Genomic DNA, 16,616 nt, shown 5'->3' with positions numbered 1-16,616 from the left:
AGTCACAGCTTTAAACAGAAAGGGCTGCTGTTAAAATACTTCATGTTATGACTTAAAAACCTCACAGGGACGTGGTAAATTGAAGTGATTTTCTAAAGTTTCTTTAATGGCAGGCAACATTTGAGCTTTTATTCTCATAGCTACGTTTTCATATTTGAATATAGCCTGAGAAGAGAGTTTCTTTCACCAAAAGACCCCAAAGATGTAAAGTGCAATGTTAAGTCCTCCTGCCATGATGCTTATGAAAGCCCAGTCAGAGAGTGTAAAGTTCATTGACTTATTTTGTCATTTTTCCTACACCTATTTGTGCATTATTTTACCAGATAGAAACTTCTCACACAATCTCACAGGGAAACGTGACACTGTCACAAAAATAATGAATTCAATTTTCACGCGTGCCAGCACGATTTCTGCATTTTTTTTTCGTGCTGCGTGACACAACTTTCAATCTCAATGTATTTTATTTGGAAGTTATTTCATTTAACACAAGAAAAATAATCAAAGTCCTTTTTGTGTCAGTTACCACTGTTACAGTGCATGGTGTTTTTTAATTTGGAATTAGTTATTCCGATTAAATCACTCGGAATTAAAGTGTTCTTCTTCGCGTTTACATGGTAATAGTAATTCCCGAACCGAGGTTTACATGGAAAGCAGGTTTATTTGACTTTAGTTAATTCCATTTTAGGTCTGGGGGTTGGGAAGGCCCTGGTTGGACAGGGGGTGAACATAACGTATCAAGTCTATTGGGAGAAACACACAAGTAACCTTTTATTGTCGGCTGTAACACAGAAGACCACACATGAGAACTGTTTTCACTTTTATTTTGATTGGGTTTTGAAGCAACAGCTCGACAATAACAAGGAAGATAGGAACTAATCACCGGTAAAAAGCCCAGTAAACCTCTGGAAAACAATCACCTGGTAAAAATAGAAGCTCTAACAACAGGTAAAATGATAAATTTGGTGAGATTATAGCCTGTGAATGCAGTCCAGGGACGTATTTACTCCGCCTCCAGGTCCTAGTGCCTGCCGTCCGCTGAAGCCCGTTTCGTTTCCCGCATTTACCGAGGTCCATGTGTGTTTAATAAGTCCGTGTGTGTCCATGTGAAAGTCTGCATGTTTATGCTTCCATCCATACACTCTTTTCTTTATATCCATGTCTTTTAAGGCTCTTATTAAATAGTCTAGGCTGGACTCTGGGCCGCCGCCATCGGCCGCCGCCGCAAGTCGCGCAAGCGCAAAACGATATGAATTAACTTAAAGCGGCTTTAACCAAGTAAAGTGTTTACAAGAAAGAGGAATAATCTAATTCAGAATTAAAATCGGAATAAACCTGCCACTTAATTTGGACTTAGTTTAATTCGGAATTACATTAGCATTAGGAATGAACTGTTTACAAGGTCAGGTTAAAGAGGAATGAACTTTTATGCCGCTTTAAAGAGGAATTAAAGCTCCTATGTAAACCTGGCCGACTATTTACCTACTGCCACCTACTGGCATACACCAGTATCTGCGCACTCGACCAACATGATAAGGTATAGCAAAAGTAGTTTAGTTTTCAGCATAGTGGTTTAAAGTTTTATTGTCTTAAAGTTTTAGACTTTAAGATGAAAGTTTGCCTTGACCCCAATTGGTTTAAATTTAGAATTCATTATTCTATTGATTTGACTTGAATAAAAAAAGAACTGGTTATTATACATATATATATATATATATATATATATATATATATATATATATATATATATATATATTTACAATTGGTTTGCTATGACATTAGCTCAGAACTGTGTAAAAAAAAGTGCATTCATCAGTTTAGGTTCCTCTATAAAGTATATAGGTTTAAATAAGGTAGAAAATGTACAGCATTATTGACAGTGATTGAACCTTTAAATGGCTAGATTTAGTTTAAATTTCATTCATTAACATTTGTCATTTTGTGCTTGTATGTAACAGTTTTTCTTCAATATTTATTTTATTTTTTGTCTTCATCCTAACATACCATATATATATACCATACATATATATATATATATATATATATATATCAAATGTGTATACCTCATAGTAGTTTATTTATTTTTATTTTTTCTTTAATAAATTTGAAAAAATTTTTAATTTTAAAACAAGAATTTTAAAAGTGAACTTGTACACCCACGTTGCCTTTAAAAAAAAAAAAATAGATAAATGAATAAATTAAAAAGCACACATCAATAGAAATCTGCACTTAGGATTGCCATTTCAACTAAAAATCCATATTGATATAAAATAAAGCCTGCCTACAGGGTACTGTGCAGCTCACTGTTTAAAGTGTCTGCAATTAAACAGCAACTCAACTTGATATGTGTTTAGTCCGACGGCTTCATTTCTTCATTTAGCGCTGGATAACTATTGCTTGTGCTGTCGCCCTGACCCGTCTAATACAGCTGTTAAAGACGGAGCAGTGATATGTGGGATAGGGTGATAGAGATGGCTACATTACATCAACACTTTGGGTACACCGCTGTCGCACTCCGTTTTTTTAATGGGTCCTACGCAGACCTCCTTTCAGGCATCGTAGGGTTCATGAGCTCATATATACACAAGACCGAGCATTTCCCTGCGCTCGCAAGATTTTTCTTTTTAATGCAGCTTTTTCCCAACGTCTGGTTGTAAATAAGGCTGAGACACAGGGTTATGTGACGCTGACAGCAGAGGGGATTGCTGTTAGATCACAGCATTTTTCCTTTTTTTTATTATATTTTTCCAAGCTGTTTTTCTTTTCTTTTGCTTTTTTTTAAAAAAGATTTTGTATCGCCAGTGTTGTTGCCCTTTAGTTGGCACATGGGTTTTCAAAAGGCATTTTATTAGTCTGAGTTGCTCTTACTCACAGGGCAGAGGTGGTAAGTCATGTACAGTTTTTATTCTCAATCCTCCACTGAGTTTGGACCTGCGGAAGAACTCGGGTCAAACGTTGATATTCCCCCCTCGTGCTTTCTTTTCTTCCCGTGCCGTACCTATTTTTCTTTGTGCTTGGGAGTCTTTTAAAGGTGCTCAGGGTAACTGCTGTCTGATGGTCAGGACTAACTGGAAAGTGAAAGTCAGAAATCCAAATAATCGATCGTTTCCAACGCTGATGTTAGCAGCCAATATAGTTTTTTTTTTTTTTTTTTTTTTTTTCCAATAAAATCCTGTTCACACGATGCATGGCAACACTGACACTGCAACCTAGTTGAATAGCATGGTGGAGACACTTGCTATGTGCCTGTTTTCTGTTGTGCATGACTATACAAAGTGAATGTTTCCCCTGTGTATATTACACACAGCATGTAGGTTATATTTGAATATCATACTGGATTCACTCTTTGTGTCTTTGAAATCATATAATATTATAATCTGCACTCTGATCAAATTGAATATTTAGTTGCCCAACAAAGAGCTGTTAGCAACACGTCTGAATCCAATCATGTGTTCTGTATGTAGTATTTGTGACCATTTAGAAAGTCAGACTTGTGCGTTTCCTTGCTGGGGGCTTCTAAGCATCTCTGCTCTTTGCTGTGTTTGCCTGCAGGCACCAACCCATCCAGGCCTGGTGGTTTCCCCGGTGCGAACAGTCCAGGCCCCGTGGCTGACCTGTATGGACCCGGCAGCCAGGAGTCAGCCGTGGGAAACTACATCAGTGCTGCTAGCCCTCAGCCTGGCTCTGGCTTTGGCCCCAGCATCACAGTGAGTTCACATATTCCACACCTCAGAATCAACCAGGTTTGGGGTCAATTATGATTGTAATTGTGTAATTGATAATTAATTACAAGTATGATAATTAGTGAGGATGCAGGAGGCATCCTCACTGTTGGTGTCTGTTTTTTCTTTCGTCTGCGTTAACTCCTCCTACACCGTTTGTCCGATTTTGACAAATAAATGATCAAAAAAATTCTGAATGTTTCCGAAATTTATGCTATGGCTTTTAAACTTTTTGACTTATTACATTTTTTCTTTCCCATTAATTTCTATTGGAAATTTCAGCCTTTTCAACTTTCAAGCCCTTCATCTCCAGCGTTTCTTCAACTAATTTTGATCATTTATCATGTTCAGATACCGCCTTCAACCCATTTCTACTTTTTTCAACCTTATTGCTAATATTCAGCTATTGCTAGGTTAATAATATTGTTTGGCTAATGCTAATGCTAGGTTAGTGCTAAGGCTAGGCGAATACCAATGCTATAGGCTAATGCTAGCGCAAGGTTAATGGTAATGCTAGGTTAGTGCCAATACTAGGCTAATGCAAGGCTAATGGTGATGCTAGGTTAGTGCTAATGCTAGGCTAATGTCATTGCCAGGTTAGTGTTAATGCTAGGTTATTGCTAATGCTAGGTTAGTGCTATTGCGAGGCTAATGCTGTTGTTAGACTATTCCTAACGCTAGGATAATACCAACACTAGGCTGATGCTGATGTTAGGTTTATGCTAATGCTAGGTAAATCCAAACATTAGGCTAACGCTAACGTTAGCTTAATACTTTACTAATGCTAATGATAATGCTAAGCTAATGCAGTGTGACGCGGGCCAGCACCTGCATTCTCACTTTTTTTCAGGAAATGCAAATATTCTACTAGTAATTGTATTTGGAAAAAATCTGCTGTTGTTGTAATCATAATGGAGTTGTAATTGAATTCAGATAATTGACTGTCATTTTAATTGGCATGGAAATTAATAATTCAATTCAACTTTATTTATATAGCACAAAACACAACAAAGTCATCTCAAAGCGCTGAGCAAAATATAAAGTGATGTAAACCTGGAGAATCATGTTATAGTTCTATGGCTTACACATAAGTAGTTAACAATTATTAAAATATGTTCAATATCATGTTTAATTAATTAACTAATTAATCAATTAATTAATACCAATATTTTTATTGATTAGGATGCCTAACAAGGAAACCAAGAGATGTGAAACAAATTAAATGAAAGATGATATTTTTTAGTGTATTTTAGACATGGTTCAAAATTGACTCGTTATCATAAGAGATGCTAACAGAAAGCTAACACAAGAGGAAGGTTCAGTTTTAAGGGGTGATTTATTTCAGGCTCAGTAATTGTGATTAATTTAATTTTAACTTTAGTAATTGAGAATGTAATTTTAATTAACTTTCAGGGAGAAAATAATAATTTTAATTTTAATTGGAATTGGAAAACATCCAGTCACCTTAATCATAATTGAGTTGTAATTGTACATGGATAATTAAAATTGAAAAATGTAATTGACCCCAACCCTGGAATCAACCATTGATTATAATATTCTGCAAAACATGTTTGTTGTGTGTTTTTTTTTTCTTACCTGAGGAGTAGAGCTTATTAATTGAATCACATTAGACTCCTTTTTTTTTCCTGCTGGATTAATCTGAATAACAACTACCTGCCTCCGAGCTAAACTCTGACGTGTACGGTGCAAAACACGCTTTGCTGTCTGACAGTTCATTTCTCCGCCGTCAAAGTTAGGTTGAAACCCGTCTTCGCTTTTAGTTATCTGTGTCAAACACTAATATGTTGCCCCTTTAGGTGTTGCACTAAACTCTTCAGACCATGAGTCACCCTAACCAAATTAAAATCCTTTCATATTTTAGAAACTTGATCCGTCCCTGTGTGAGCCCTTTGGTTCGCTCACACAGGCCTTCCCAGCAGCTCCCTTCGCTCCAAGTGTCCTTGCCCGTGTTTAGCTGCACCGCCACGTGCCAATGTGCACCCCCCCCACCCCCTCCACCCTCCTCCACTCCCACTGTTAATACTTTTATCTGCTGGTTAGCATGTCTGCTCATAGAGAGGCTGAACGAGGCGACAGCCACAAAGCAACGCGCTTGTTCTGCCAGTGACCTTAGATTTTTGTGCCTAAACTGAAATGTTTTGCCGTGTGTGACACGAGGGGAGGCGCAGCCACCGTGTAATGATGGTTCTACCTGAATCACAAAAAATGCCTTCAAGACAAGAGGTTTTAATGTCAACTAAATTTCATTTCCAAGTGTCAGTTAATTAGATTTATTTTGATTAGCAAGTATAATTTTTTCTCCTCCTAAATGCTTAACCACGGATGTCACCTCATCAAAGACGCTTGGATGTTACCATCTCATTCCAGCTAAATGAGATTTAACTTTGCTCGGACTGAATAAGAGTCCGCCGATTGTACTATTTCGTGCCTCTCGGACTAAATAACCCTTAACATAGTTCAATATTTCATATTTCAGCCCTGAGCTGTTCTAGGTTTATATACACGTCCCAGTTTTAAGTATTTGTGATCCTGCTGAGTGAGGCACTGAATACCATCAAATACTATTGCTCTAAACGAAGCAATTAATGCAAGAACTGGCATGTTAAAGGTAAACACTCTAAACACGCTAAGTTGATAGGTGTAAACAGTTGACATTTCTACGGCAGGAACCATAAAGTGTAAATATATTTCATCACTGGAGTGACTTTAAAATAACATCTAGCTTCAGCAGCCTCATTTTTTTCTTGTTATTTTGATTTAGACACAAAGCAGTTTTAGTGTTTAAATACGTATGTTTAGTTTAATAGTTGTACATAATTTAATATTTGCTTTTGAAATCCTCAAATTTCTGATGAGAAATATTGAACGGATGACAATATCTAGGCCAGAGATGGGCATTTTTTATCACAGCGAGGGCCACAAAAATATGATTGTCTTATACAAGGGCCACATTATCAACATTCATGTCAGCATTCAGAATAAAGGCCAATTCAATTCAATACAACTTTATTACAACTATAGTTCTGATTACATTTTGTGTATATTTGTATTCATTTTTTTTGTGTTTGCAAGCTATTTTATCTTGTTTTTTTGTTTTTTTTGCAGCCATTTTTGTTGTAATTTTGTGTGTTTTTCTGTTATTTTTGTGTATAATTATAGTCATTGTTTGTGTTTTTGGAGATAAATTGTGTATTTTTGTTGTCCATTTGTGTCATTTCTGTAATTCTGTATATATTTTTTTAGTAATATTGTATGTTTTTTTTTTTTTTTGTCATTTTATGTTTCTGGAGTCATTTTGTGGATTTTTGTTGTCATTTTGTCTGTTTTTCTCTCATTTTCTTTGTTTTTGTTGTTGTTTTGTGTGTTTCTGAAGTAATAGTGGGCATTTACATTGGGGGCCACACGAACTTAACGGGACGCCAGTTGCCCATGTCTGATCTAATGTCTTTAAGTTATTTCAAAAGCTAAGTATTTAAGAAGAGGACAAATTTGACCCTCATGCATCTGCAATGAAGCATCATCTCAGATCAAAAATAATATCCATTGCTTCTTTTTTTTGCAAATGTGTATAATTGATCAATAATGTTTAGAGAGCCAACCGCGTCCCCCCATCCTGTGTTTTTTAGTAATTTCCCTGCCCAAACAAAGCCTCTCATATTAATAGTTTTAGGTCCACTGGCTAGCCGCTATAATCTGTTGGTTTCAGCGTAGGAGAGAAAATATTTGTTATGAACGACCAGGCTGGCTCATTTTCAAGGCAGATTTAGCAGCAGATAGTTTACAGATGGAAACGAGGCAATTTGTTTTGATTATTTTCCATTTGTGCAACAGTTTGTGACCATAGTTTATCACTTAGAAAACAAATGGTAAGCAAAGGTCTGTTAGTAGAAAAAAAAAAACTATAGCAGGTTGGCAGAAGTAAAAAAAATTAAAAAAAAAAGAAATATGACACAGATATTAAGAAATATTCCGTGTGAAGTCCCTAAAACTCAGGTCAGTGTGTGCTACGTAGTGAATAAGAATCAGTGAGTTAATCACAGAGCAGTAAAGCAAGGAGGCGATGCTGCTGCCCTCTGACTTCCTGCAGTCACTGAGATGATTTCTATCCTCAGAACATTAAAACAGGAAATGATATAGAACTAAAATGTACTTTAGAAATAATATTTTTACAGAGGACACCGGTGAACCTCGCAGCCTCGCGATCACTTCAGACTGACAGATTTTGGTCCTTCTCCTCACGCTCCACTGGCTCCATCAATCCCTTTAGCTGCGGTGGAAACAGCCACGGTGAAGAAGCTGTAATGAACTTAACATTTTTCGTCTCCATGAAAGACAATTAGAGAGCAATTAGTTGACTGAGGCGATAAAGACAAATAATGGCTGCCGAAAGTGCTTCTCTTTTCACTTTGTGGGTTTGAATCAGAGGATTTCTACATCAGCTTACACTGGGCTGATAGCGTAACGCAGCAACATGGCAACCATTCAATAGTCAGACTGATCGCACTGAAAAGTGTTTATGATCCAATTCTCAGCATGCTTTCACATGAAACCATTATGTTTGTTGGCATGAATGGAGACTGTGTTCATTTTTCAACAGCTTTTGCCCATTTGCTCTAAATGTCCTGTAATCTGAATAAATGCAAACATTATGAGTGTTTATTTTATAGACGTCACTAATGGCTTCCTAACATCTGTTAGTGTTACAAAAAGAAAAAAAAAAAGGCTGTTGCAGTTTCCACATCTTCTTTTCAACGTGGTTAGATCAGATTTTTATTTTTATTTTATTTTGTAAAAAAGGGGTCACATCTATGCTTCTTGATTAAAAGTTGATATGTTACTCACTTTTCTGTCTGTGAAACGCATAATGACATAAGCACTAACTGTACACTTTTAGGGCCCGTTGATTGCGACAGCTTTTACAAATGGATACCATTGAACAGGTGGCCGGTTGCCATCTCATCAGAGGTATTGCATTTTATTTACTGTGACTCCCTATCAAGTCTGTCTAATGTGTGTTCATCATGGCTCTGTTTGTTGTTTGTTCACCTTCACCGGACGTGACGGAGCTGATGGTAACGTGTGAATGTGACAGATGCCTCGGGAAGAGGAAGTGAGGAAGAGAGAGAGAGAGAAAGGAAGGAAGAAATTGAGGAAGGAAAGAATAGAGGAAGGACAGAAGGAAAAATAGGGGTAAGGAAGGAAGGAATGGAGGAAGGAGGAAAGGAGAGAGAGAGAGGGGGGAAAAGGACAAAATGGAGGAAGGAAAGAAGGAAAGAGAGGAAAGGAAGTAAGGAATTAACAGAAGGGAAAAACAAAGGAAGCAAGGAAGGAGGGAGGGAGAGTGTAAAGGAACGATATAGAGAAAGAGTGAGAGAGAGAGAGAGAGAGAGAGATAGAAGGAAGGAGGGAGGGAGGGAAAGAGAGACAGAGGGGGAAAGGAAGGAAGAAATGGAAGAAGGACAGAAGGAATGGATGGAGAGGAAGAGAGAGAGAGAGAGAGAGAGGAAAGGAAGGAAGAAAGAAATTGAGGAAGGACAAAAGGAGAAAGAGAGGAAAGGGAGGGGAGAGAGAGAGAGAGAGACAGAAAAAAAAGGAAGAAATGGAGGAAGGACAGAAGGAGAGAGATGAAATGAAGGAAACAACAAAGGAGGAAGGGAAAGAAGGCAGAATAGAAAAAATGGAGGGAGGGACAAATGAACAGAGAGAGTGAGAGAGAGAGAAGAAAGGAAGGAAGGAAGTGTTGGTAGAAGGAAGGGACTGAGGAACAAACAAAGGAAGGAAAAAGGAGAGGGAGTGCAGAAGGGCAAGAAGGAAGGAAAGAACAGAGATAAAGAAGGAAGTAACAAAAGAAGAAAGGAACAGAGATAAAGATGGAAGGAAGGGAGAAACAAACAAAGGAAGCAAGGAGGGGAGTGAGAGGGTGAGAAGGAAAGAGGAAGTTACGAAGGACGAGAAGGAAGAAATAATTTGGGAATAAAAACAATGTTAATGAACAAAGATTAGAAAATGAATAGAGTGAAGATCTCTCTGTGGAGTCCTTCACACATGTACCACCAGCTCTGAGCGATCATTACCTTTTCCACCAGTAGTAGTTGATCACATGTCCTCTACTTATCAATATGTGACCATCAGCCTGTAATAACTGTGACCTATCTTTGGTCATCCAAGGACAAAACCATCACATTTCTCTTCACCGCGCCATAAAAATCAATCTGAGATCATTTCACTAACATGTTTCTCTGCTTTGGTTTATGACTGCATGACCACCTCATACCTAACATGTTCTTCACATGTACAACAAAGACAATAATCAGCTGTTTGATTTGATTTTATTAGCACAATGTGTAGGAGCTTGTAGATTTTAATTATTTTGGAACATTTTTCAGATTTTTTTTCCAAAACATCAGAGTAAAATGTATTACATATTTGCTTAAATATTTGGAGTTTGGACTTTTAGTATGTGCAATAATTCCATTACATTCATATGCAGGGTTCTCGCCAGCGTTGTTGAACGTAGGGGTTCCCTACGCTGTGGTTTTGATCCCCTATGGTGTGATGTCACCCCCTACACTGTGTTTTAACCAGTGTAGGGGGCTTTTCTGTTGTTTTTTTCCCTTTTTCAATTGGTACGTTGTAATAATTGTTGCACACTTGGACACAAAAGGGACTCCCAGGTGTGTATGGATTGTTTTAACTCTCTTTTTCATTTGTTTAACCAAAAAACACACATGTCAGCCACACCATCTATTTAATACAGGGGCGTGTCCATTACAGTCCCAATATTACTGCGGGTCCCACATAGTAGCTCATTTAATTTTGAAAAGCGCATCTTCAAATCAGTATTTTGATGAAAATGCTATTTCTTGTCCCCTTTGAGTATTTATCAGTGGAGGATCTATACCACGCATGACTAACTCTATCATCATCATGACCCTCTACCTATTCAACAAATAACTTTCAGCTTTAAAGGGATCCTCCACTGTTTTTACAAATGTGGCCTAAAACCTTTGAAATGTCCTTATTAGAAGATATATGCCTAACAAAACGCATTATTTTGCTCCATATTCATTTTTATTAACTTTTAAAAATGGGACTAGTTTACCGTTTAAGAGTCTGTGCGCCGCCATGTTGAAATGACGTCATTGATGATGTAAATCGCCCCCTTTAGTTCATTGAGTTCTATAGGAGTGAAATATTCAGGATTATTTAGCAGCTTTTTCAGTCAAAATAACAACTTGTGCTGCTTTAGGTTGTTCTTTTTTGGCTCACGGATTTTGTTCATCACATGTTGGTAAACAAAAGAGGTTTACATCGACTTTTTTTTAACTTTTACACATTTTTAGAGCAACCCAAAGCAGCACAAGTTGTGATTTTGACTGAAAAAGTTGCTAAAATACTTCACCTCCTACAGAATTCAATGGGATTAAAGGTGCGACAACATCGGTAAAGTAGTCCCAGTTTTAAAAGTTAATAAAAATGAATATGTTACAAAATAATGTGTTTTTTTAGACATAGATCTTCTAATAAGGACATTTCTAAGGTTTTAGGCCACATTTGTAAAAACAGTGGAGGATCCCTTTAAAGTAAGACAGTAAAAAAGATAACAAAGGCCCCCGGACCCCCCTACAATGTTTGTGCACCTTGCGATTACTCTACGCTGTGAAAAATTCCTGGTGGGAACCCTGATATGATTTCAATCATTGTCAAACATGATCATTGTTACTGTATGAACATCTGATACAATGTTTATTTAAGTGACATTTTAAAGTGTGTCGTTTCTTCACTTTGTTGTTTTTCCTCCTTGTTTCTCTCTCCGTAGCGAAGAGTATCTGGTGGCACGGGGAAGACGGGACGGAGTTTCTAATTGGCTTTGTGTGCAGGTGGCGCTCATCCAACTTCAAGCACTACAGCGTCACCGTGGCTTAAAGAACGGCAGTGTGAACCACGTGAAGAAGAAAAGAAAAGATTAGTCATCTCAGAAAATGAACAACTGCTGTACAATAATCCAAACCTCCTATAACTCCGCACCTGGTTTGGTTACGATGATGTTTCACGTTCCACTTAGTTTCCGACTGTTTTTCCTTTCGTCTGTCAGCGTTTGCTCTTTTGACTTTTCTCCTCCTTTTTTTTTGCAGTTTTGCATTAATTTTTCGCTCTTATCGTTTTAATCTCCAGTGTTGTCGTGCACATTGGTTCGTTTGAAAGTGCAGGGGTCAAAGTTTCCATCTGTTTATGGATAAAGGATAAAAAAAAAAAAAAAAGGTCTGATGTTTAATTTCAGTCGTCTTCCAGCTGAAAACGAGCGTGGAAAGAGCTGGAGAGGATAAAAAACTCAAATTTGAAGGACAAATTTAAAGAAAGTATCAAAGTAATAAATCTTGGTAGCTGTTTTCTTTCTTGTGATGTCTCATTGTTAACCATAATTACCTATTTTTGGGCAATACAAAGAGGACTTCAATATTTTTATGGTCCTTTTTTATAAGTGTTGTTTTTGTTGTTTAGAAATATAAATATATATAAATATATATATGCTATAACAAAATTTCATATTACTACATTGTGAATTCAAACTTGAGAAAAAGAAATGTAGCTGTATATATTATTCCTGTCACTGCATATAACCTGACTCAGTGAGAGAATAGCATATTTTTGTGATGGTTGTGTCAAAAGAACATGTTATAGCGTGCGAATAGAAGAAGAAGAAGAAGAAGAAAAAAAGCTGTAAACAGTTATTATTCGGGCTTTTTTGTTTTTCCTGCTGGAAGACATTACTGTACGAAACCCCAGAGACCAACACAACAACACCTTCGCTCTGTAAATACTCAAAGCTCAATAACACGCATCGCACCAGCAAATTCACCACACCCACGAGTCAAGTCCACACACACAGTTTTGAGATGTAACAAAAATATGATTATGAAAATGAAAGGAGGGAGAGCTTTTAAGATATCTGCATCATTTTAAAGAAAGAGAAGAAGAAGAAGAAGAAGGAAGAAAAAAAAAAAGACAAAATCCAAAGCACACTGTATTTAGCATGAGGATCCCAACTTGAACTGGGCGTTTTTACACTGCTCTCTGCATCCTTTTTTAACTCTTTAAAAAGGAACGACTTGTCTAGCTGTGCGTTTGTTTCATCCTGCTGGTTTAAGATTCAGAATGTATGGAAACGAAGAGCGACGCTTTTTTTTATTTAAAGTAAAGAGAGAAAAAAAAAGGAAGCATTTTGATACCATACCTCAGCCTGTGTGTCAGCTCTCGCTGAATCATCAACAGGTTTTTAATTTATTCTTATTGTGGCGACATAAATGAAAAACACTGAACGGCAATTAAGCAAGTAATCGTTGCACTGTGAGTAGTGAAGTACAGGCCATTTTTTTCCTATTTGCACATGTATATGTTGGCTTTTTGGAATAAAGAAAAAACAAGTCCTGTGCTTTGGGATACTTTGAAGGGTTCTGGGGGTTCGTGTACTGATGATTAGATTTTTTTCCCTCCATGTTTGGAGATAAACGAAGAGCTCGGGCCGATGTGTTGCAGTGATTTCTTTCTATGTCTGACCCGAGTCTCGACTGTGGATCGTATACAGGGTCAAAATATGATGAACACTGAATCTTTCTCTCTCACGGTTTGTGTGGGCGATACTTTAGCAGTTTGATGACGGTGATGATGATGATGATGATGATGATGATGGTGTGCTTTTTAAAGTCATGGACTCCGCTGCAGTTGTATGTGTTTGTTGTTTTCTTGTTTCCTTTGTACCCGATTGTTGTCTCTTAATTTTAATTTGAAAACAACCAGGTTAAGAAAAATGCTGGATACTCCTAAAATTAAAAAAAAAAAAGAAGAAGAAGAAAAAAAAAATGGAGGAGATGTGAGCAAGTAATATTTTAAAGGAAAAAAAAAACAAACAAACAAAAAAACATGTGATGGTCAAATGTAAAAGAAAATATGAAATACAAAATGATAAAAAAAAAACGAAAAGAAAGAGGCTTCTTTGCTGAGTTGAAGTTTAATCAGAGTTTTATGATACGTTGTGATTTATATATGAATAATTGTAATATACTATTAAAATGTACTGTGCATCCATTACTTTCTCTCTTTCCATTCCCCCGTCCTCTGAGATCCTTTGGTTGATGATCATTCATGTGTTTCATTAATGTGTAAAGAAATCACAGTTACCTTGTAAACAGAGTGCTGTCTTTGATACCAGTGTAGTGCTCTTTGTGGTTCTCCCCTTTGCTCTACCTCTCCCACATATTTAGCCCTTCTCCTCTTACGCTCTTTTTCGATCTCCTGTAATTACAAAGTAGATGTTTAGTAGGACTCATTAATATAATACTTGTAGTGACTTGTAGATTTAGGACCAGTCGAGATAGACCTTTCTCTCAATGCTCATGGTATTCTGATAATAGCAGACACGTTTATTTTTGTTTTGCAGTTAATTGTGATTTATTCCCTGTATTTGGTTTCATTTGACTTGGGTTCTTCTCTTAGCTTGGTAGGGATTTTCTTTCACTCTCACCTGGTTTCAGCTAACCAAAGCTCTCTTGGATGAACAGTAGAGAAATAGTTGCTGTAAAGGTGGCGTTTTACACAAGGCATTATTTGGATCCCCACCCTTGAATGTTTTTAAAGGGGTGTGCCATACTACCTTAAATACTAACGCTTGATATGCAAAACGTCGCTTAGTGAGGGAATCGCGAGCTTAAGACATAACAGGTTTTTGTTTATGTATAGAGAAATCATCTTAAATCCAACTTCAGTTACTTTTCTCACCTTCTTCATGTCTAGAAAGCTGGCTTAACATTAGTTTTCTTACGCTAAAGGCCTCATTGCTAACGACTCCAGTGAAACCAGTTAGTTGCTGTTTATTGGAGATTTAAAGTTGACTACTTTAAGGCAGCAGTGGATTAAACAGTGTCTAATTTATTTTTTACTCACAAACAGCAAAGATAAAACATTTGAACAAATTTCAGTCTATTTCACATCATTGGCTTTTTAAATTAAACACTGTGACATTGGGGTTACGTTCCATGCTGTTAATAATAAATGAGCAATAGGGGAGTTCTCTCCAATAAAATGCAAACTATGAATAGGAAAAAGTTGTTTTGTATATCGATATTGGGGAAAAAATAAGACTTAGAGGAACTGTGTTTTCTTGATTACAATTAATAATTTTGAACATTAAGAAAATAAGTATTATAGCAGGAATGAATCTCTTTCATCTGCTCATTTGTGCCACTGATCCTTGAAATGTTCCCAAATATTTTCATTAAATAATAAACTCAAAACACCAACCACGCACAAGCAGATACAGGAAGCTCATTAGGAGCTGAAGTCAATTCCAATTTTCTTGCCATTTCATCTGCAAAGCCTGTAACAGTTCAGCCAGTGTATACAATACATTGTTTTGTTTAATACACGGCTGCAGCGCCCGCTCGAGCCAACACTATAATTAACCCCTTTTTTTTCCTGAGAAAGAAGAAGGTGGGGAAGAAAAAAAGAAAAGCTTGAAACGGTTAATTTTCTCTCACGCCATTAGAAAAAAAATCAACTTCCCTATTGTTTTGTGTTCCTGTTGCTTAGACTTTAAGGTAGCATGGCTCTGTTGCTGTAATCTCATTTTATCTCAAACTAACAGCAGTTCACAGCTGACGAATGTTACACATCTTAGTAGATTAGCGTATCCATTTCGGGCTAGGGGAGGGGTCTTGGTTGAAGAAGAAAAAAAAAATGTAATCAAAAAAGTTTTTTTTAAAAAGAGTCAACCTGAGAGGCGTTGACATTTGTAGTGTACTACCGTATCCATTTAAACTTGAATCTTGAGGCAAGTGCTAGGCAATGGCCAACCAAACACAAACCAACGTGTGCAATGGGAAATCCCTGCCTAAAACCATGGAAAAGCTACGACATCCCCAGCACGAGTGTCCGATTCGATCCACTTCATCCAAATGACGCATGGCCAAAGTGGTGCTACTGGTTTAAAACCAGACTGTGTGCCCTTATCTCGACCAAATGCTGGATGCTTTCACCGTGACCACAGAGTAGCAGCCCCCTCCTGACTATAGGTAGTTGTTTCTATGATAAACAGAATTTCATGTTCAAAATAAACTAAAACTAAATTAAAAATCAACTGTAGTTTCAAGTTTTACGCTGGATTTCCCAATCATACAATCCTCACGAAACAAACTCCACATAGAAAACTACACAAACTCCAGCTAATAATGTGTGCTGTGCAGTTTCCTTACATTTGAACATCAAACAGTAGGACACACAGGTGCATCCTGGTTACTGTAGTTCATTGGTAGCTTCACCAACATGAGATTTCACCTGTGGGCCGGGAGAGGGGAGCCTGGAAGCTCTTCAGACTGCATGGAACGCCAGCGTGAAGCCATGCTGTGCTTCCATGTTTCTGCAGGCTGAGCACAGAGCTCTCTTCACCGCTAACTGCCCATTCCTAACACTTGCCCCTCCTTTTTTTATGTTAACCGACTTTTTATGGCGAGAGACAGACAGACAGACTTGACTGACATCTGAAAGCATCTTTCAGGTTATCATATGGCTTGCTCAAGCCCTGTTGTAAAATATACTAAAAATAATAATGAGAATAAACGATGGATGGGGGTCTCTCACATATCAAATGTGGAAAGTCTAATTTTATATTTGTATTTTCAAATAATAATATTGACAAAAAAATGTCTGTGAAAGGTTTCCATCCTCTACTGTGGTCCAGAAATTGATGTGTCTGTCTGGAAAATAAATAAAATAAACTGAATTGTTATATTACTGATTTGCACTGTTGCGTTGTGTCTTTCAAATATATATATATATATATATATATACGGGACTGTGTGATTTTGATCGTTGATCCACTTC

General features: G+C 37.2%; 1 protein-coding gene across 11 annotated transcripts in view; it reads left to right on the top strand.

Moving 5' to 3' along the window:
- The window catches only part of msi2b (musashi RNA-binding protein 2b), a 333,212-nt gene extending 319,568 nt beyond the window's left edge, over positions 1 to 13,644 (top strand). For 6 of the 11 annotated variants that reach the window (XM_028467613.1, XM_028467615.1, XM_028467610.1 and 3 more), the window contains 2 exons: positions 3,550 to 3,704; positions 11,560 to 13,644. In XM_028467613.1, coding sequence (XP_028323414.1) covers positions 3,550 to 3,704; positions 11,560 to 11,604 — 200 coding nt within the window. In that variant the 3' untranslated portion in view covers positions 11,605 to 13,644. Of the gene's footprint in view, positions 1 to 3,549; positions 3,705 to 8,634; positions 8,706 to 11,559 lie in introns of all 11 variants that reach the window. The other 5 variants (XM_028467614.1, XM_028467608.1, XM_028467612.1 and 2 more) reach the window with 2 other exon arrangements.
- Positions 13,645 to 16,616: the final 2,972 nt, after the last annotated feature.

This window comes from Gouania willdenowi, chromosome 14, assembly GCF_900634775.1.
Source record: "Gouania willdenowi chromosome 14, fGouWil2.1, whole genome shotgun sequence".
Taxonomy (NCBI): domain Eukaryota; kingdom Metazoa; phylum Chordata; class Actinopteri; order Blenniiformes; family Gobiesocidae; genus Gouania; species Gouania willdenowi.
The sequence above is the reverse complement of the archived record's forward strand: the minus strand, read 5'-3'. Positions and strand labels throughout refer to the sequence as shown.